Source organism: Myotis daubentonii, chromosome 3, assembly GCF_963259705.1.
Source record: "Myotis daubentonii chromosome 3, mMyoDau2.1, whole genome shotgun sequence".
NCBI lineage: Eukaryota > Metazoa > Chordata > Mammalia > Chiroptera > Vespertilionidae > Myotis > Myotis daubentonii.
In genome coordinates, this window is record NC_081842.1 from 57,861,080 (window position 1) to 57,882,310 (window position 21,231).

Genomic DNA, 21,231 nt, shown 5'->3' on the forward strand with positions numbered 1-21,231 from the left:
GGGTCGGGATCAGGCTGCACCCAAGACGGAGAGTGAACAGGAGCCCACGTGCCCTGTGGGGATGGGCCGCCCTGGCCGGGCTCACCGCTGACTCTCCTCCCCGCCCCCAGTTCATGTGCAACTCCCAGGACCTGTTCGGCTGCCTGGCAGATGAACACAACGTCAGCACCAGTCAGGTCAACGCGTGCCATGTGGTGGAGTCCGCCTTCAACTACAGCCTGGGGGACGAGCAGGGCTTCTGCAGCAGCCCCTGGCCCAACTGCAACTTCCCCGAGGTACCGGGCCGGAGGGGCGGTGCGGATGGAGAGCCTCCCTCCCCCCCCCACCCCCCATCCGCCATCTCTGCCAAGAGCTGCTCTGAGGGACAGCCAGGGGCTTCAAGGTCACTGCCCTTTCAGTGAACTCATTCCCTCGCTCTCTCTCACTCCACGTGCCAGACACAGTGAAGGCGGCCAGCCTCCTCATCGCAACAGTAACACCGGCAATAGCCCAGCCCTGCTCACACAGCACTCACCACCGCGAGGCACTGTGCTGAGTGCGTTACAGACACTTACTCTTGTCATCTTCACAGCAACCCTGTGACACAGACGCGGTTATTACCTCCTCTATGCAAATGAACCGAGGCACGGGCAGCTTACATAAGTTCCTCAAGGCCACGCAGGTCGTAAGAAGCAGAGCCAGGCTCCTACCCAGCTCCTCTGGCTCCCGAGTTCGTGCTCTGAGCCCGGGGTGGAGCTGTTTCTGGACCCTCGGCTTGGGCAGGACCCAAGGCTGCCTCTGGAGAACCCGGCCAAGCCCCTGCTGTGGGTCAGAGAGCAGGGGCACAGGGAAGTCACCCCTTCGAAGTGTACAGTTCAGTAGCTATTAGCATAGTCACACGCTTGTGCAGCCATCATCATGATCTGATTTTTGAACATTGCCGTCACCCCGAGAAGAAATGGTGTACCTGTAGCTTACTGAGTTTAACAATAGCTCTGAGAGCCCCTAGGAAGCAGCGTGCGTTAAATGCCTGTGGTCCGTGAGCTGCTCCAGTCACCTCACTGCGTTTTCTTGGGGAGCAGTTTGCAAGGGAGCAGCAGGCCAGGTTTCCAACGCAGGGCATCACCTCCATGTGCTGGGTGATTCCCACACCACAGGTCCCATTTCACATGAAGCCTGTAAGATGATGGCAGTTTTGCCTTTTCCTGGGGAGAGGGTCCAAGCATTCATTCAAGTCCCAAGGGGCCCATGGCTCACAAGGGCCCAGAACTGCAGTGGGGACCCCTGGGCGGCCCCAGTGGCCTCTCTCCCGTCCCTGGAAGGGAGCCTGGTCTGCCCTCGGCACAGACAGGGCAAGGGAAACTCAGTGAGGAGCCGGACTCCAGGATGCTCCCTAGACCAGCGCTTCCCCTCCTCCTGTCCCGGGGCCCAGGCCAAGGGCTCCCTCTCCCTGGGCGGCCATGCTCCTCAGGCACCTGGGGGGGCAGGCCTAGGCCTCGCAGCCACCGCCCTCCACTCCCGCCTATGTTCCTTCTCACATCTGGACAAGAGCCCACGGAGCTGCTGCCTGAGGGCTATTTGCTGAGAAGCAGAAGCTGTTTCTGGTCTGGCACTTGTCCCTTGGTGTCCTCCAGGGAAGAAGCGGAGGAGTGGGGACAGGGCAGGGCAGAGCCTGTTCTAGCTCCCGTTTTCTGGAGATGGGTGGTCCAGCTGTCAGTCTTCGGTCCTCACCAGCGCCACCAGCTTCAGCCTGCTTATCCCTGCTGGCTACATGCTCCAGGGCTGACCCACCCCACATGGCTGTTCTGAGTCACAAACCCTAAGGCCCTTGGGCAGCCCAGCATTAAGCCTTAGCCTCCTGGTTGTGTGGGCTCTGGGTCCCAGTGGCAATCCAGGCTGCTCTTGGTGCCCCCTCCCCATCCCTCAAGGACGGGCTTATTATCCTTGGGCTGAATTAACCGGGTCTGCCTCCCTACTCCTTCCTCTGCCCCTGTTCCTGGTGGTGACTTGAGGGTGGTCCCTCCCCTTTCGATCACAGGGGTCCTCTGCAGCCCCTCTCGGGGTTCCCGAAGGCCTGAGGAGTCAGGAAGTCCAACCTGGGGGCGACCTCACTGCCAGCCACCGCCTTTTGGCCTCCAGCCAAGGCAGAGGCAGTGAATAGCGAGTCCCAGTGTCTGACTCAGAAATAATGATGCTAAATTTGAAAGCAAGAACAAAATAATAGATGCTGGCATGTCTGGGATTAGCACGCGGACGGCAGAGCAGAAGGGGCCTCTGAGTCTACCTGAGTCAGCCCCTCAGTTGTCTGAGAAACTGAGGCTCGGAGGCCAGAAGACACTCCCCCAGAGTAAATCGTAGAGGGCCACCGCCCCTCGTCTGAAGCCTGCCAGGGCGGGTATATTTTGGACTTCCGAACTCTTCAGATTTTAAGAGGTTACCTCACACCCCCAGTGCAGTGTGAGTAGCAGCTGATAGTGAAACATGCTAATATTTCTGCAGCAAAATGTATGAATAGTCACAGGAAGCAGGATAAAGATGAGAGTTGACGGCACATCAGGTGGGTCAGGTTGCCACCGCATCCGTTAGGAAAACATGTTCAGTTTTTAGAGCTTTGGATTTAAAGCTGCGAATCGGGAGTTTGGGGCCTGGGATCCCCACAGTTATTGGGGGTGCAGGGCACTGCCCCAAATCACCTCATCTCGGGTCATTGTCACCGTGTGCCCATGAGATAGGGGATTTTGCAAACAGGGAAACTGAGGTTTAGAGAGATTGAGTACATGGCCCAAGTCACACAAACAGTGCATAGGGAATCAGGATATAACTCCAGTCGGCCTGAGCCTGGAGCCGTGCTCTAACCATGGGCGCTACTGACAGTGCTGGTCAAACCCAGCCAGGAGGGAGCCCCATCTCCTGGTTCCTCATCAGGGCCCTTCACATCACACCACAGGTTTGCATCAGCAGCAATATCCCCAGGCGAGGCTTCCCTGAGGCGGGCTCAGGCTGGATGGACGCTGGGGGCCAGGGTCGGCGGGGGCGGGGCCTGAGGGGCGGGCCGGCCGCTGAGGCCTGCTGCTCTCTCTCCCTAGTACTTCACCTACAGCGTGCTGCTTAGCCTGCTGGCCTGCTCCGTGTTCCTGCAAATCAGCTGCATTGGGAAGCTGGTGCTTATGCTGGCCATCGAGCTCATATACGTGCTCGTCGTCGAGGTGCCCGGTGTGACGCTCTTTGACAATGCCGACCTTCTGGTCACCGCCAATGCCATGTAGGTGGCACCCTCCTCAGGCCCCCACTGGGTCTGGGCATTGCAGAAAGGTGGGAAGAGCAGGAGGCTGGGCCCTGGGCTGGGGGCGGGGGGGGGGGGGCGGGGGGACGCGTGTGTCCTGTGGCTCTGACCACCTAGTTTCTCTCCGTTTCTCCCTTTCCCAGTGGCACAGTGGCCTCGGGGTGGCTGGCCCCACTGTTCCCTCCAGTTTCCTACTCAGCCCTGCCCTTGGGCCTCAGATAATTGTCCCTGACATTTCCAGGGCAGCCTCTGAAGAGCTGTTTTCACTCCAGCTTCCTGTGCCCAGGGGTCGAGGTCACAGGGCTGGCTAGCAAGGTCTTTGGGAGCAGAGGAAGGGCCTCTGTGTTCATGGACCCTGCGTCCTGTCCCACCTGGCGGCAGGCCCTTGGACATACATGACCACTTTCCATCCCCACCAAGTAGGCCGTGCTGCCAGGGACGTTGGGTGGTTTGTGCCCGGCTCAGAGGCTCCTGCTTGTGATGGCGAGTGGTGAAGTCCCACAGTCCGGGGGAGGGGGTGTGGGACGCAGGGCCCCAGGCTCTCTAGCTGGCCGTCAGCCTGGCCACAGAGCGGCAGATGTTAGCTTACTGAGGGGCAAAATCTCTCTCTAGCTTTGGGTCAAGTTGAGTTTCAGTCTCAGCCTCAGATACACATGAGCCTCATTATTTCTCCCAGTAAAGTGGGAATAATAATGCCCACAGTCGTAAAATGTGTGTAAAGTGTAGTATGATGTGCAGGACACATCCCCCCGCCCAGCACGCACTCAGGAAGCACGAAGAAATGTCAGTGGCAGGCCTGTCCCCTGAGGAAATGCGGCAGATTGTGCTCTCTGAGCCAGGGGAGGCCCTTAATCCCCAAGGACGCCCTCGGCCTGCCGTGTTGTGGGCGCCCAGCTAGCAGTGAGGTACCGGCACTGCTTGTGAAGAGAGTATCACCTGGAGAACGAAGGTGTAATGAAGGACCTAGTCAGATTCAAGGAAGAGCTTCTGGTGGCTGCGCGGGGCTGTGGGCAGATGGCGGGGAGACCCTGCAGCGTTGGGAGCAGGGCCGGCTGCAGCCCCGAGAGGAGGAGAGGACGGTGGTCTGGGCCTTTCTACCCCTGGGCCAGGTGGGAGTGGGAACTTTGCTTCTTCTGTCTTACCTGCTCCTCCCCCACCCCTAGCTTCTCCTAGCCTTTCCTTCCCTCCCCTCTTCTCTCCTCCCCTCCTGCTGAAGTAGCAGCAGAGAATGGAGGTCATTTCTGGGCTGGGAGACCCTGGCTTGGCTCTAGGGCAGCGGTTCTCAACCTGTGGGTCACGACCCCTTTGGGGGTCGAACGACCCTTTCACAGGGGTTGCCTAAGACCATCGGAAAACACATATATAATTACATATTGTTTACAGTGGCAAAATTACAGTTATGAAGTAGCAACGGAAATAATTTTATGGTTGGGGGTCACCACAACATGAGGAACTGTATTAAAGGGTCGCGGCATTAGGAAGGTTGAGAACCACTGCTCTAGGGCATCACTGTCCAATAGATGAATAATTCAAACTACAGATGTAATTCAGAATTTCCTAGTAGCTGTATTAGCAAGGCCCCATGCGGTAGCCACACCCTTGCACTCGGTACTCCTTTAAGCTCAGCAGCCCCCTGTGGACAGTGGCGAACGTCCTGGATGGTGCAAAGGGCTGGGCTGGGAGAGGTGGACACGCCTGGGTCCCCAGGGTCCCAGGGGAAGGCTGGGTAGTGTGTGGTCATGGCGCCCAGATGCTAGGCGGTACTGGGCTTTCTGCAAGCCTCCCATCCTGAGAGCTTCCCTGGATCAGGAGGGGTGCTGGGGTGGGGGCGAAGGAGCACTAGCAGTGGGAGTAGCAGTATTGGACATGGGCGGCAGAGTAGGGTGGGGGACATAGCAGGGTGGGGGGGACGGCAGGGTGGGGGGCAGGGCAGGGTGGGGGAACAGCAGAGTGGAGGGATACAGCAGGGTGGGGGGCAGTTCAAGGTGGGGACACAGCAGGGTGGGGGATACAGCAGGCACTGAGCAGCCCTCCCCACTTCTGTTCACAGAGACTTCAACAACAACGGGACCTCCCAGTGGTGAGTTGATATTCTCTCTCTCTCTCTCTCTCTCTCTCTCTGAGTTCTCAGAGAGGGCCTCTCCCTCCCTTCGCACAGAGCAGCGGGGCCAGCAGAGAAGGCAGAGGGGCCCAGGTGGGAGGGGCTTTGTGGCAGGTGGGCCCTCCCCTCCCTTGTATCAAGGGGGCCCCATTGGGTACGTGCCCCCCTTTTTTATGATCCCACCACCCCAAGGTGATCTATAGACTCGGGCCGGGGCCTCGGGTCCTACAGGTCATTCCACAGGCTTCACCTTAAAGCGTTCAGCCTCAGGCTCTTCCCCAGGGGCATGTGTCCACCCTCAGGCCTAGAGGACAGGAACCAGTGCCCCCTCCGCCCCCCCCCCCCCCCCCCCCCGGTGTGGGGTTAGGCCCTGCATCGAGCTGCATTTGAGATTTGAGCTCTTTGCTGGCACAGGGAGCAGGGTTTGGAATAGCTGCTTTTATTAAGAGTGTTCTTTTTAATGTTAACAGAAATATAATTAGATAGTAATTAGCACTTTTGGAGTTCCTACTGTTAGGTACAAAGGATTTGTATAGAACATTTTTAATTTTTATCACAAGTTTGAAATGTGGGCATTGTTACTCCACCTTACAGATTAGGAGACTAAGGTTCAGAGAGGTTAAGAAACTTGCCCAAGGCTGCCCAGAGATGGCCCGTGTGGCCTGCCTTGCTCCCTTGTCACTGCGCCCACGGCCCCTGTCTTGTCCACCAAGAGACCTGAGGTGTACACGTACCCTTGCCCAAGGGCCTCCTTCACCCTCGGATGTGACCGGGGGAAGGCCCCCGGGGGGTCAGGAGCTGGGAGAGGAGCCATGGTCGCTGAGCTGCAGGCGTGGGGGGCTGGGATGGGCCACATTTGAGCAGGAGGTGAGGAAAGGGAGGCCACACAGTGGGAGGAAGACGAAAGGCCTGAGGGGCCCCGGAGCCTGCATGAGGTGCCAGGGCTTCTACCTCCTGCCTGCAGCCCTGAGCACGCGACCAAGGTGGCGCTGAAGGTGGTGACGCCCATCATCATCTCAGTCTTCGTGCTGGCCCTGTACCTGCACGCCCAGCAGGTGGAGTCCACCGCCCGCCTCGACTTCCTCTGGAAACTGCAGGTGGGTGGCCCTGGGGCTAGAACTGGGGTGGGGGAGGCACTCAGGCCTCACGGCACTTTGTGAGTGAGCAGCCCATCACCGGGGCTCGGCTGGGTCTTGGTGCTGCGCCGACCAGGTGTCCTGCTCAGGCCTTGTCCCAACAGACCAGCACCCCACGTCCCAGCTGGTCTGCTCCCTGCTCTCTGGGGCCAGGAGGCAAAACCCCAGAACTTCTTCCAGCCAAACCCACTCTGGCCAGTGCTGGGCTTGGACGGGCCCAGGAGATTTGCTCTTGTCACAAATACTGTGAGCATTTAGAGTCGTGTCGACAGAACAAGCTGTGGTGGGAGCAGCAAGGAGGGTGGGTGAGAAGAGTGGCAGGAGGAGGGCAGGGGCACGCAGCCCTGTGTCCCGGAGGCCTTAGCGCAGGAGCCTGGCCGGGTGCAGAAGGAAGAGGGCTTAATGTGACCAGAACTGAGCCTGAAGATTCTCCAGGGGGACGAATGGAAGGGCATCGAAGACCGTCCGCAGGAAGCTCGGCCAAGGGGCTGTGCCCTGGCCCTGGTGAAAGGTGTCTCAGAAAGGGGCAGCACTGGGTGCTGGGTGCCCAAGTGCTGAAGTCCACCAGGTCCTGCCTCCAGGCTTCGTGCCCTGCACCCTGAGGGACCCACCTGCGGGAGGGGACGCTGCTGGGCCGCTCACGGGGCGCTCTAGGTGCAGGCAGCGGCTCTGGTTACCTGGCCGACCGCCTGCAAAGGTCCAGGAGAGGGCGCCCAAGCGCACTCACAGCGCACAAGCCTGGTGTGTGCAGGTGGCCTCTGTCCTGTTACTCCGGCCCAGCTCTTGCAGGACATGGCATAGCCCCTTCTCTTTGTCTCCCCTGGCCTGGCTCCTATGTCCCGACCGCTTCTCCAGCTCATCTGCAACTGGTCAGGCCTCCTCCGTCCTCATTAACATTGAGATTGAAGTCTTCCGGCCGGGGCAGGAGCCCTGGAATTTCACTGGGTGCCGAGGGAAGATGGAGTACCTGGTTGCCCTGCTGCTGGGTGTTTTGCATGAGGTCTGGGTGAGGTTTCCACTGAGGTCTCCAGTGAGGACACCCTGAAGTTGGGGGAACAAGTTTTGCATGGGAATGGCCCTCAGAAGCCCTGGATGGGGAGGGGGACCTCAGGGATAAGGCTGCAGTGGCTCTTCTGTTCTGCAGAGAGGGGCAGGGGGCCTCCATGGGCCCCTGGTCTGAGGCCCGCCCTCATGCCCAGTCCCCATTCCCTCAGCCGTGGACTGCAGCCCAGCCCCGCAGTGGTGCTGAGCATCTGGGGAGGTTTGGGGACCAGGCTGTTCTCAATCACCCCTCAGCGCGTCTGCAGCCCCAGAGACACGTGTCATTAATGTTTCCCTCCACACAGGAGAGACACAAGCAGACACAGATTGATTCCACTTATTCTCCCTGACCTCCTCGGCCCCACAGCTATGCTCCCCCCACCCTTTTTATCTTTTTTGGGGGAGTAAGTTTTAAAAAATAATTTAAAACCTACAGAAAACTTACAAGAATGGCATAGAGAACTCCACAGTCCCTTCATCAGATTCCCTAACCATTTTTCTGCATTTACTCAATTGCCCCACCCCCCACCCTTCTGACATGGTGCCCCATCACCCCCAAATTTTTCGATGTCCACCTTCAAAAAGCAAAGACACTCCATCATCACCCCACCCGACCTCCCAGTCAGGAAATCAACACTGGAGCAGCTTCATCCCACCCACAAAGCCCATTTGAATTTTGCCAGGGGTCCCAGTTCTTTTAATTTTTTTTCCTAATGAGGATACATCCATCATTGAATCCATAGAAAGAGGAAGTGCCGGGGTCCAGCCCCAGCGGTCCAGGGGTGCCCAAAGGTATGGACAGAGTCGGCAAAGAATGAAGGACACGGAGACAGCGTGCAGGTGATCAGCACAGCCAGGCTCTCTCTTTATTCTAGGTGGATCTTCCTGTGCCTGGCTGAGGCCACAGAGATCCAGAGGCAAGCTGAGCCTTTATTTTATAGTCAGAGGTAAACAAGGTAGTGGTTACCATAGTTACACTGTTCTTGTGAGTTTCACTTGTTTTGGCAGCACTTGCTGCACCTCCCTCAGCCCATTAGCTTCCCAGATAAGATCTAAGGAGCATAGTGGTAAGGTCAAGCCTAATTATGCTAAGAGGTCTGTGCCCTCTAAGCCGGGAGTTGTTTGTGACTTTGCCAACAGGTCAGTCTGAGGCAAGAGGAAGAGGGAGGGAGGGAGGGGGAGAGAGAGAGAGAGAGAGAGAGAGAGAGAGAGAGAGAGAGAGAGAAACATCAATCAGTTCCTCCACACACAGGCCCTGACCAGGCCTTTGGTGCACTGGATGATGCTCCAACCACTGAGTCACATTGGCCAGGGCAGCCGTCCCAGGATTCTTTGCATTTAGTTCATGTCTTCTCAGTCTTTCCTGGCCTCTCAGTCCTTGCCAGTCTTAAAGAGATCCTTGTGCTGTGACCCTCAGATGTTGACATTTCCCATGTCCAGACTCAGGTCACACCTTCTTGGAGGCAAATCAAGGAAATGACGCTGCTCCTTCTCAGTGCATCACACTGGGGATTCCACGGTGCTGACCTGCCCCCTCCCTGGTGACGTTAACCTTGATCACCACTCAGTGGGCGACTGCCGGATTTCTCCACTGTCAGAACGCCGACTTCTCTTCTGCATTCAGTTAGCGCTTTGTGGAAAGATTCTGACAGTACACCAATGTTCTGATCCCCAGCAAACCTCCACCCACCAGTCTCAGCATCCATCGAGCCTCCTGCCCGCCTGGCCGTGATGACACACGTCCGTCCTTCCTCCCACACGGTGAACCGGCATCCTGCTATCAGGAAGCGCCTCCTCCCCACTCACTTAGTCACTCATTTATCTGTATCAGCACGGACTCATGGCTTCCTTCCCATTCAGTGGGCTTCACTCTGCTCCTCTCATTACTTTAATGCTTGAATTCTCTGGGGCCTGTGAGTGTCCTCAAGTTGGCTTCTGTGTTTTGACACGTCTCCATCGTTCTTGGAGCATTTGCTGACTTCCTGGCACAAGCCGATGTCAAGGGCTCATCACGCACTTTCCCTGCTCCAGCCCAGCAGGCAGTGATTTCTTCAGAGAGCCCCAGTTCTCTGTAGTGGAGAATGATGCTTAGAAACCAAGATTGGGGGCTCAGTGTGCTCAGTTTCTAGGTCCTCTCTGTGGACAAAGCTAGGAAATACATGTTAGTGTATATGAACATATAAATAAAAGTCCGTATAGACATATGAATACCACCCCAGGATCTCTCTGTTGATATGTAAAACCATGAGCTTATACCATTTTTAGTGCAACACCTCAGGCTTCTTTCTAGCCTTCCTTCCTCCACGCTTAAAAACACTATCTCTGCTAGTGAGAGACCCAGCGCCCATTGTCTTGCAGAGATTTACTCCTTTGCTCCATGGAGCCAACCTCCCAACGCTCTCAGCCCCCCTCTCTGCCCGCCACGCCCCTCCCCTCTTCACCACCTGTGGTGTGTGTGCTGGGCATGCCACCTGTGGCGCCCATCCTCTGACCCCTGCTTCCTCAGGCACAAGGGCTCTGCACACGGCAGGGAGCAGGGAGAGGAGGTTGGAAGGGAAATGGCTGGGTCCCTCCTCCCATTTTGAAAACAATTAAGAAGGCCTGTGCACAGATGTGTGAGTGCGTGCGAGGGCGATTGTCTACCCGCCGGGCATGTCAGCCTCTCTTCCTGGAAGCTCTCCCACAGGCTCATGTAGCTTCCATGTCCCTCCATCTCCCATCCTGCTCTGGGGCTTTGGGGAGGGGGACATCAAATCAATACCAATAGTCAAACACCTAAATGCAGGTTTTGGGGGTGGGTGGGGGACAGTCTGTTGGCTCACACCCATCTCGCCCAGCAGCCATTTTGCTGTTGGATCTATGGTCAGGGTGGGCAGGTAGGTACTGACAGGGAAGCAGGGAGGCCTGGGGTCCATAGCTTCCCTGAACCCCTGCACCAGGAACGCCCTTATCCACAAGGCCCCCTCCTGGCAGAACCACTGGTCTCAGTTCTCGGGGGACAGCCACTCTTGTCCTCCTCCCACAGCACTGACCCCTGAGCCTTCCTGCCCGGCCAGAGTCCAACCCTAAAAGCATCTGGCTGTGTTGGCAGCTGCCCAGCATGTCTTGGGCCAAGTCCCCCAGATGGCGGAAGCACCTGGCCAGGGCCTGGGGGTTTGGCCTCCGATCCCATCCATAGCCATGTTCCCAGTGTCCCCGCCCCCAGCCTACACTTCCACTCTGCCACCCGCTGGGCTGGAGTGCCACTGAGTCCCCACGATGTGGTTGAAGCTCAACCATTGAGCCACACTGGCCGGGCTCACACTCTCTTTTCTAAGTCATGCATGGCTTGGCCCACCCTCTGACCGGTCCTCTGTCGCAGGCCACGGAGGAGAAGGAGGAGATGGAGGAGCTGCAGGCCTACAACCGGCGGCTGCTGCACAACATCCTGCCCAAGGACGTGGCCGCCCACTTCCTGGCCCGGGAGCGGCGCAACGACGAGCTCTACTACCAGTCGTGTGAGTGCGTGGCCGTCATGTTCGCCTCCATCGCCAACTTCTCCGAGTTCTACGTGGAGCTGGAGGCCAACAACGAGGGTGTCGAGTGCCTGCGGCTGCTCAACGAGATCATCGCCGACTTCGATGAGGTGCGGGGCGGGCCGAGGGGCACTGGGGTCCCTGGAGGGGAGGGAGTTAGGAGACCTGGTGCCCCCTCTCGCCTCACCAGATAGGACCGGTGACCTCAGGAGCCCTGGCCATGGTGCCCGCTGGGGCCCTGCCCAGCTGCCTTGACAATTATTCCCATCTTCTACCCTTCCTCTCATGCCACTGGACGGGGCCTCAGGCTGGGACCCAGCCTTTGAGAGTCTCAGGAAGGAGCAATTCCCAGGCTGAGGGAGGAGGCAGGACAAGATGCAAAGCCCTGAACATCGACAGCAGAAACAAAGCCATTTCGTTATTTGTGTATCACACCCTTGTTGAGTTAGGACAGGGGTCCTCAAACTTTTTAAACAGGGGGCCAGTTCACTGTCCCTCAGACCGTTGGAGGGCCGGACTATAGTTTAAAAAAAAACTATGAACAAATTCCTATGCACACTGCACATATCTTATTTTGAAGTAAAAAAACAAAACGGGAACAAATACAATATTTGTATTTGCATGTGGCCCGCGGGCCGTGGTTTGAGGACCCCTGAGCTAGGACGTGCCAGGCAGTGGGGATACTGTGCCCATTGGGGCAGCCTCGACTCTGGGAACTCACCATGCAGTGAATGTGAGGGACAACCCCAGTGCCATCCAGGGCTCAGAAAGGAGAGGGATGAGGGAGCTGGGGCCAGCAGTGTGGGAAACAGCCCCTGGACTCCTGGGCAGTGAGGTGACTGGAGTTGGCCGAGATGGGCACCGTCCCCTACAGCAGCGAGCGCTGGAGGAGGCCTGTCTGTCAGGGAGCACCAGGTCCTGGCACAGAGCTGGAGCTAGAGACGGGCCCTCTGTGCGAACTGGGAGACACCAGGGGCCATGCTGCCGCACTTCCCGTGACCTCAGTGCCCCGGACTTGGGGGTGACCCGGTTTGGCCTTCTGCAGATCATCAGCGAGGATCGGTTTAAGCAGCTGGAAAAGATCAAGACCATCGGCAGCACCTACATGGCTGCCTCCGGCCTTAACGATTCCACCTACGACAAGGTGGGCAAGACGCACATCAAAGCTCTGGCCGACTTCGCCATGAAGCTGATGGACCAAATGAAGTACATCAACGAGCACTCCTTCAACAACTTCCAGATGAAGATCGGTGAGCTGCCTGGGAGGCCTGAGGGCTCAGAGGGGCTCCTGTCCCCCCCCCCCATTCTGCATTAGTGACCCAGGCCCAAGCACAGGCTGGCATCACAGTGCGTCCCTGCCCAAGGGGGTGGGGCGGGACCCACCACCCAGAGCACACTCCTCCCCGAGCCTACAGGTGCCGTCTCTGCATGCTGCTGTGCGGGTGACATGCCCAGGACGCCTCTTTCTGAGTGCCCGCCTCACGGCCGCCCGCGTTGGGAAGGGCGGGTGGACCCAGTGTGGGCCTGCCCGAAAGGGGTGCTGCCCCAGGGCATGGCAGCCCATGTATTTCAAGTCAGACTGGCTTACTAGCAGCATTTTATTTAAAAGTGTTCCAAATTCATTCAGTACAAATGAAAAGCAGCGAAATGATGTACTCATCCATTTTAAATACAAAATGAACAAACATAGTACAAGTCATGTGATTTGCGAATTTATAAAAACATTGAACATAACAGTCCTACAAAACTGTTAGCAAAATGAACGTAGTGAAATATTTTAAAAACTAAACATGAAAGGAATCATGTAAAATTGACAATGAAATGATCGTTTCAACATCTTAAAACACAAAACGGGTCAGCAGGGTGATTGCTGGGTTCCCGGGGGTTCCGGTGTGAGCGCCAGCTCCTCGGGCCGGGAGAGCCTTTCTAAGCTGCGTCAGAGGCCAGAGAAACAGCGAGCCTGTCGGGTCTCCCCTGGGTCCTCTGCCCACCGCCTCGGCCCGCGGTGGGCAGCTTCGAGGGGCTTGCAGATGCCCGGGGTGGTGCCCAGGGTGGGAGCTGGCTCTGAAGAGACGGGTGCCGAGCGGAGGCCCTGAGTCTGTTTCACAGTCAGGACTGTATCCTCCTTGTGCAGAAACTCTTGGAACCAAACCCTATATAATTTTTTCGGCCTTTAATTTTGTTGTTTTATTACTCCAACCTTGTGCTCTGACAAGTCTCGGCTCTGCAGAAGAGCTGACAGAACAGCACAGTGAAAACTCACGCACACGGACACAGGCAGGCAGGCCCCACCTCCTGTCGCTGCTGGGTGGTGGCAGATTACCATTCTGGATGCGCTGCTCCATAAAGTTCAAGGTGTTTCTGCAGCTCGTTTTGTTCTCGGCATATATCTCACCAAGGACATCCCGGCAGCCCGCGTGCATGGTTTCGGCAGGAGGGGTTTTGCTTTGCTGAGAGCCGCGGCCCTCCTCTTCTTTCTTCTTTCTTTATTTCAGTTATGGTTCACACTCAGAATTGTTTTGTACGGGTTTCAGGTGTACCGCACAGTGGTTAGGCAGCCATCGGCCTTACAAAGCGGTCCCCCCGATATTTCAAGCACCCACCTGGCACCACACACAGTGATTACAATGTCATTGACTAGATCCCCTGTGCTGTGCTTTGCATCCCCATGACTATTCTGTAACTACCCCCCTGCACTTCTCATTCCTCCACCTTTCCCACCCAGCCCCCCACACCCCCTGCTGCCCTCCCCCTCTTGAGGGTGGTGGGGTGAAGGGTGGTGGGGTGAAGAGTGGTATCTGAAAGAGCAGACCTTTCTACTTTTCAGACTTCTAATGCATTATCAACTCCCTGGCATGTCTCAAGCCATAAATGATTCAGATTTCGATTTTTTTTTAAAAAAGGAACACTGATTCGCCAACATAAATACTGGTATCTCAGTCCTCAAAATTAGCACATGAAACCAAAATATTGGATTGCTAACCATCAATATTGTGATTATTGATGGCCTTGGAGACATTTTGTGGGGACTGGGCTTTGTCTGAACGAATGGCTATGGTAGCCAGGGGCCCTGCACCCGGGAACTTGGCCAGGCTCTCACTTTGCACTGGTTGCTAGAAGGCCCAGACCAGAGCCAGCGGGGGGTCTGCCTCACCTGATGTGCAGCCTGCATTTCTGTGCTAACTTCACCCCTGGTTTCGTGGAATTGCTATTCTTATTTTCCTTGCACCCCATCTTTTCCACCTACATTGATTTATATTTTTGTAAGCTGCCGCCTTTCCTTCCTCAGGCCAGGACTGGAGACTGGGTGACAGGTAGACAAGTAGCTGGGCAGGCAACTGGGAACCTCGGGTGGCAAAGAAATGGGCAAGTTCTGGTATGTTGGTCTAAACCTGTGGTCGGCAAACCGTGGCTCGTGACCCACATGCTGCTCTTTGGCCCTTTCATTGTGGCTCTTCCACAAAATACCACGTGTGGGCACGCACGTACAGTGCGATTGAAACATCATGGCCCATGTGCAGAAGTCAGTATTTTGTGCATGCAGGCTCACGAGCTGCGGTTTGCTGAGCTGCAGTTTGCCGACCACTGGTCTAAACTGAAGGTGAAAACTTACTCATGTCACTGAAAGAGGGACGATTAGGGAAAGGCGATTAGGTGATGCATGAGATCACTAGAAGCCTTGCAGAGGTCAGTGCTGGTGATGGCCATGCAGGAGCTGAGCATTGCCTGGGTGGTGAGGACACAGGTGCAGTGGGTGTGTGAACAGGTTCCCGTAACCTTGAGTTACGGCATTTGATAGGAGCAGAGGGTTAAGCATGGCCTTGGGGCCGGAGGACCCTGGGTATCTTCAGACCGAGAGTCCAAGGGAGAAGCCGGGCGCGGGGAGAGGAATGGGAGTGAGGGCCAGCGCTGGTCTGAGTCCTGATGAGCGTGCTGGCTTCTGTCCCCTGCAGGGCTCAATATCGGCCCCGTGGTGGCTGGGGTGATCGGGGCCCGCAAGCCTCAGTACGACATCTGGGGCAATACGGTGAACGTGGCCAGCCGCATGGACAGCACCGGTGTGCCAGACCGCATCCAGGTGAGTGCAGGAGCGTCCACCACCCGCCACCCCAACGTCGGGGCCTTTGTCTGGGGCTTGGTCTTTGGGGCAGGCCGCCCACAGTTTCCAGTCAGAATTTCATTTGAGAGTGATGGGGTGGTTGGCACTGACGTCTTTGAAGCTTGGAGAACACGACTGGGTACAAGCTGTCAGCACCTTGGACAGATCCCCGGGCCTGTGCGGAGCCCTCCGCTGCCACAGAAGGAATGAGAGGGCATAGCCTGGCCAGAGACCCGACATTTCCTCCTCCCGCGGCCTTTGTAAGCCGCTGCTTGTGAGTCCCGGGCCCGCCGCTCTTCCTCTGCGTTTCTTTGTTTTCCTCAGGGCTTTCTTGATTCGTTCTGCTTCAATCTGACAGCAGAGAAGCCTGGACTGGGCTCTAGTCCTGCACCCCACCTTCCCATACCCGTTCTCTGTGAGCTGTGGGCAGGCCCCTTAGCTTCCCTGGCCTCCGTTGTCTCCAATGCTAATGGAGCTTGTTCTATGGCTTCTGCTCACACTGACACCACTCATATGTCCCCTAACGTCTCTTTCCTGCGGGGACTCTGAACACAGGGGTTGGCTCTGAGCATGGCCCTGGCCAGCCCAGCCGGCCTGCTGTCTGAGGGGCCTGGCCAATGGCCTCTCCCTCCATCCCTGTGCCAAGGGAGAAGTGATAGCAGATGGGAACTGGGGGTCGTGAGGGGAGATGAGGAGAGAGGAACGTGTGTTTGCAGAGCTCCTGACCTCACCCATGACAGGTGTGAGCGATGCTGTCAGCAGCCACACAGTAATCCAGCACCTCTGCTGGCAAAGGGCCTCGCCATTGGCGAATACACTTGGTGACACGGCAGGGTCATCTCCCGGCAGCCCACCCAGAGGTTTCTGGCCCTGTCCTCCCTGGCCTGGTGGCTGGGCTGGGCCGGGACACTTGCCGGGGAGTTGCCGCTGGCTGGCGGAGGCATGCTGGCCGTTCTCAGAAATGGCTCTTGGATCACCTTGTGAGGCATTGGTCCTCTGCTGCTCCCATCGCCCCCTCCCTCCCCTCCCCCTGCACAAGGGTAGTGTGATGGCCGGAGCCACCTGTGAGTTCTCCTCTTTGTTCCAAAAGCTGAAGGAGAGACGGGAGGTGTGCCACGACCTGAGCCCGGCCCTGCCCGGCCTAGCTGCGTATCCTCAGGCAGTGACTCGGATGTTTTGAGCCTGAAATCATAGTACTTCACTCACAGGGTCGGTGAGGTCAGCATCCTCACTCTCCCTGTGGGTCACCTAGAATACTTCTGCTCTGTCCTGGAGGGAGACCTTGGAAAACGCCCCAGGCAGGTGCGTGGTTGGGTCGGGAGTTCCTCCCACCGACTCAGCCTCTGCACTTCTCACGTGGACGATGGCCACGCTGAGCGGCACTGCAAGGGCACAGGAGGCTCGCCGCTGCTGGCACAGCATGGAGAGGCACTTTCCTGGGCGAGCAGTGTCCGTCCCCGAGAGCCCAGGCCAGAGAGATGCCCCCGCCCGCCCTTCTGTGTCAAAGGCAGCTCTGCCCGCGGGCGGATTCACGGCTCCGGTCGTGGATGGCCTGTCCTCCCTCCTCCTTTGCCTCCTCAGGTCACCACGGACATGTACCAGGTGCTGGCTGCCAACACGTACCAGCTGGAGTGCCGGGGTGTGGTCAAGGTCAAGGGCAAAGGCGAGATGATGACCTACTTCCTCAACGGAGGACCCCCGCTCAGTTAGCAGCTGCCAGCTGACGATGCCAGGCAGCTGGCCTCCGGAGAAACGCAACGGCTTCTTTGTGTGCCGGGCGGGCCGGTGGAAGCCCGCGCCCCCGCCCAGGTGGCCGCGCCCTTGAGATTTTCCTCGTTGATTCCAAAAGCAGTTTCTGCCTTCGTGGGCGGGCGGCAGCCTCTGTCCCAGGCAGGGTGCCTGCGTCCTGCGAGCACCACGCTGACCAAAGATGACTCCCTCTGGAGAAGACTCCGCTGGACGCGACCTGGATCTTGAGTTTTCTCACGGGTGCTGCTGCTGCGCGGGTGGAGGAGCTCCTGGCGCGTGGATCGGCGTATGGCCACCCAGCGCCGAGGGCAGGGCTGAGGGAGAGGCCTGGGTGGGAAGGCGAGCGACTCTGGCTGGAGGGAGCCTAGGGGCCCTGAGGGGTCTGCTTTTCTATACGAGCCTTTAAACTTCAGGCAGACCTGGCCCCTGCCCCATGGAGGCAGCCGCCGGGCAGGAGTGCTGGCTTTGGAAGGACTGTGGCCTTCACCACAGTCCCCCCTCCACCCACACACACGCACAGACAATGCCCCTCCGTGGGGAAGAGAACTGACTGCGAGGGGGAGGCCAGAGGACTCGAAGCCAGGAGTGGCGGCTCTGAGAAAAGGAAAATATTTATTAAATAAAACAAAACCTGTTTCTGCGCCCTTCTTTAGCCTCTGCTAGTTGTCCACGTGCGAGAGACCCGCAGGCCGCCGGGGACGCTGCTGGGGAGGGAGGCCGGGTCCCGACTTGTCTTTTTGTATTTTTTATTTTGTATTATTGAAAACCTTGGAGATCTAACAAATATACCAAATTCTATATTTTGTAAATTCTCTATATTAGAACACAGCTGTGCTGCACAGCGGGGCGTGTGTGTGCTCATTTGTACTGTCCGTACGTCCAGGTGTGCACGGTGTGTGCGTGCGTGTGTGTCTGTGCTGTGGAACTGGCCACGTACAGGACGCCTGTTTTCCTCACTTCGGATTTGGCAGTTTGGGGTTTTCCCAGGTCCAACCCGAGCAGGGAGCGTGTCCTTTTGGGTTACCGTATGTTCTAAAGATTAAGTAGGAAGATGCGTGGACACATCGCCCATCTCTCTCTAACACACAGACACACACAGATCACTGCCCCTGGGAGAAATGCAAATGGAATTAAAAGGAAACAGAAAGCTGCTCTCCCCTCTCGCTCCCTGAGACCGCAGCCCTTCGCTGCCTGCAGGCGGGCCCTGGTGCTCAGCCAGGTGGAGGCAGGAGGAAGCCTGCCGGCCTCTCTCGATTGGCCGAGGTGCCTCTCCCGAAGATGGTCCCTCAGACTTGGGGGATAATGTGGAGCCCTTAGGTTCAGGGAAAGGGGGTGGCATTGCCCTCCACCTGCAAGCCAGACAAAGGAAAGGGTAGAGCCAGCTTCAGAGTCCACAGAGCAAAGCTAGCAGAAAGTTTGGTTTGTCTGGATTTTGTTTTTTGGGGAGGGGACAGTTCAATATACCAAGAAAAAATTTCTATTTTTATACCCTATGAAGGAGGCATTTGGAAAACAATATACTATCAGAGATATTTCCAAACAGAATCCTTGGGGCCTGTGCCCAGATCTTTTCATTGCTTCTCAGGGCAGAACTATTCTCACCTCCAACACAAGCTGGAAGGGGGTGGGGTGGCAGCTGGGTGCCAGCTGCTGGGATGTGACGCTGATGCCCACCTGCTCGCTCCACCTCTGGCTGGACACTGGCACCAGCCTCCCCCGCAACCATCGCCCACCCGTCCGAACACAGCCCTGAAGCAAGGCTATGGACCCAAAACTGCCATCCCGCGTCTGTCGCGCCTTTGCTGTCCGCCCTGAGTTCTGCATCGGCCTCGTGCCCTTGCCAGGCTGGCTTCTCCACGTCTTGTTCTCCAGTCCCCACCCCAGCACCTGCCAGTGCTGGGTTTTCATTTTGCTTCCAACCTGAGTAACGTGTGTGTGTGTGTGTGTGTGTGTGTGTGTGTGTGTGTGTGTGTGTGTGCGCGCGCGCACGCGCACGCGCGCAGAGTTCCTCCTATGTTCCCCCTGTTGTCCTGACCCCCACCGGCCTCTTGGGGGCCCATCCTCCGCTCCCCCCCCCCCCAGCAGTGACTGGTGACCATGTGCAGTGCTGGCTTTTTATTCCCTCTAAGGGGTGTGCACTCTTTTTACTCCTGCTCTTGCAAAAACGGATACAATTATGATTTCCCATGGAAACTGAAAAGTCTATTTGAGTAATTTAACTATTAAACACTTTCACTGGTAATGTGTCCCGGTCTGATTTGCTGCTTGGGCTGGGGTCTAGTCCCCATCTGAAGAACCATGCACTCAGCCCTGGGCTGGTGCTGGAGAGGGAGCTGTGGGCGGCAGGGACCCACTCAGCGAGGGGGACAGCACGCGGCGAAGGGGAGGACGTCAGCAGAGACCGCAGGCCTGTGGCAGCCTGGCCGTCCGGAGACCACTGCTGCTCTGGCAGGAGCCAGCTCCCTGGACTGAGGGGCAGGCGCCTGGGGGAAGGAGGCTGAATAAGGAGAGGAGTGAAGAGGACAGGAAGTGAGGATGGGGTCAGCAAAGATCCAGGGTCTAGGGGAGGATGTTTAAAACATGAGCCAAACATGCCTCTATGCGAAGGGAAAGGAAGTCGGAACAGGAGAGAACGCAGATCACTGAAAGCACCAAAGCAGGCGGGAGGGAGGAGATGCAGGCGGAGGGGACTGGTTTGACTTGGACAGCTAACAGGTGGCTACCACTCACTGAGCAATCGGTGCCAGACACCGGAATGAGCACCATACAGACCTCTCAGTGCATTCAAAGCAAAGCAAGCCTGGCTGCTAAGCCCATGCAAGTAACTTCCAGCATGCCCGGCTCTTCTCCCCCCTCCCCCACCCGAGGAAGGGAAAGGGGCCCCTTCCAGCAGCTCCTGCCCACTGCACCCATCACCTGCAGGATTCAGAAAAGAAGGCCAGAGGGGCTCGTTTCGGTTAGGGTGGACACAGTGGGAATGGAGGGGCCAGGGAAGAAGACATCACAGGCTTCGTTGCAACAGTGGCCACGTGGGGACAGAGATGTGGCAGTCTTGGGCGGAGGCAGCCTCCTGCTCCAGAGAATGGGCAGGACTTCAGATGTACGTGGTGAAGGATGTAATTGTATTGAGCTTGTGTTTAACTCCACTTTTCAGGCTGGGTTGGTCAGTTACGAAAGGAGACCAAATGCTAAGGGAGGCCAAACTACAGGGGCCGGTTGGTCTGCGTGGGAACTTCGACTCCTGAAGAACTCCCACTCTGCTGTGGGCAGCAGAGCCCAAGCCAGCAGGCAGGCGCCAGGAAGCCACACGCATGTGCACACTGGGCGACAAAGGCATGGACTCAGGACCTCCCATCTCCTCCACTGAGCGAATCCCAGAGAACACACTTGTTCTCCCTTAGAGAGCTGTGCTTTTTTCCAAAAGCATATCCATACCTAGAGTGTTAATTAGAGAAGGCGCCATGATGTACCCTCATCTCCAGAAGGAAGGGACTGAGAAGGCTGAGCTATGCTGGCCCCGGCCAGTGCCACTCAGCAAAGGCCTCGCAGGAGAGGTGGAAGGGCTGGTGCTATCTGTGGGCGGGGTGGGTGGGGGGCAGACCAGAGATGACCATCCCTCACCCCACCCCCGACCATGTGAGTTAGCCTCACCGGGTATAAAGAGCCCCCACATGCGCTTTCTCACTCGTCTTTCCCCGAGGCTCAGGAGGTACATGTCCTGCAGCTGCCCTGATCCCTGGGGACAAAAGCCGTGGCACCAGCCCGTGTGCCCATCTGGTGCCGACGATCTTGGCAGAAGAGGATTCACCACTCCTCCAGGTGACACTAGATGGAATGAGATCCAATTACGATAGTATTATAGCTTTTCTTAGACTTGCTGATTTTCAGAAAAGTCCTTTGGTGGTGTTTTTCCTCTTGGTCGTGGGAGGAAAAGTATGACATTTGCTGTCCTCTTGCCTGTCTTTCTGTCCCACCCGCAGGGTCACTGCTACTCAGGACAGACACGGGAGCAAAGCCAGGCGAGGCCGCTGGTCTCCAAGGTCTCCTCCGCCTCTGGCTTCTCAGACTCCAAATATTCCTGAACTCTACCTGATCTTTAAGTGCCAGACCACATGTACGGCGAAAGCGCAAATCATCGGATTAGGATTTTAAGATTTTAGAGCCAAATGAAATGAAAGCATTGTTCCATGAGCGACCTGTGGGAAGATCACCTCCAGACCAGTCAGAAATGGCTCTGCCCTCCAGACACCAAGCCAGTAGCCACAGCTGCGTGCAGCATGGCCAGGGGTCCTTTCCCAGCAAGAGCCCTGACCTAGGGGAGGGCAGGG

The 21,231-nt window shown here is 57.1% G+C and overlaps 1 protein-coding gene across 1 annotated transcript in view; it reads left to right on the forward strand.

Annotated features, from left to right (window-relative positions):
- Nucleotides 1–17,727, forward strand: part of ADCY5 (adenylate cyclase 5) — a 161,110-nt gene extending 143,383 nt beyond the window's left edge. The window contains exons 14-21 of the mRNA XM_059687644.1: nt 111–275; nt 3,066–3,241; nt 5,313–5,342; nt 6,328–6,460; nt 10,902–11,165; nt 12,101–12,305; nt 15,009–15,133; nt 16,736–17,727. Coding sequence (XP_059543627.1) covers nt 111–275; nt 3,066–3,241; nt 5,313–5,342; nt 6,328–6,460; nt 10,902–11,165; nt 12,101–12,305; nt 15,009–15,133; nt 16,736–16,864 — 1,227 coding nt within the window. The 3' untranslated portion in view covers nt 16,865–17,727. The remainder of the gene's footprint in view (nt 1–110; nt 276–3,065; nt 3,242–5,312; nt 5,343–6,327; nt 6,461–10,901; nt 11,166–12,100; nt 12,306–15,008; nt 15,134–16,735) is intronic.
- Nucleotides 17,728–21,231: the final 3,504 nt, after the last annotated feature.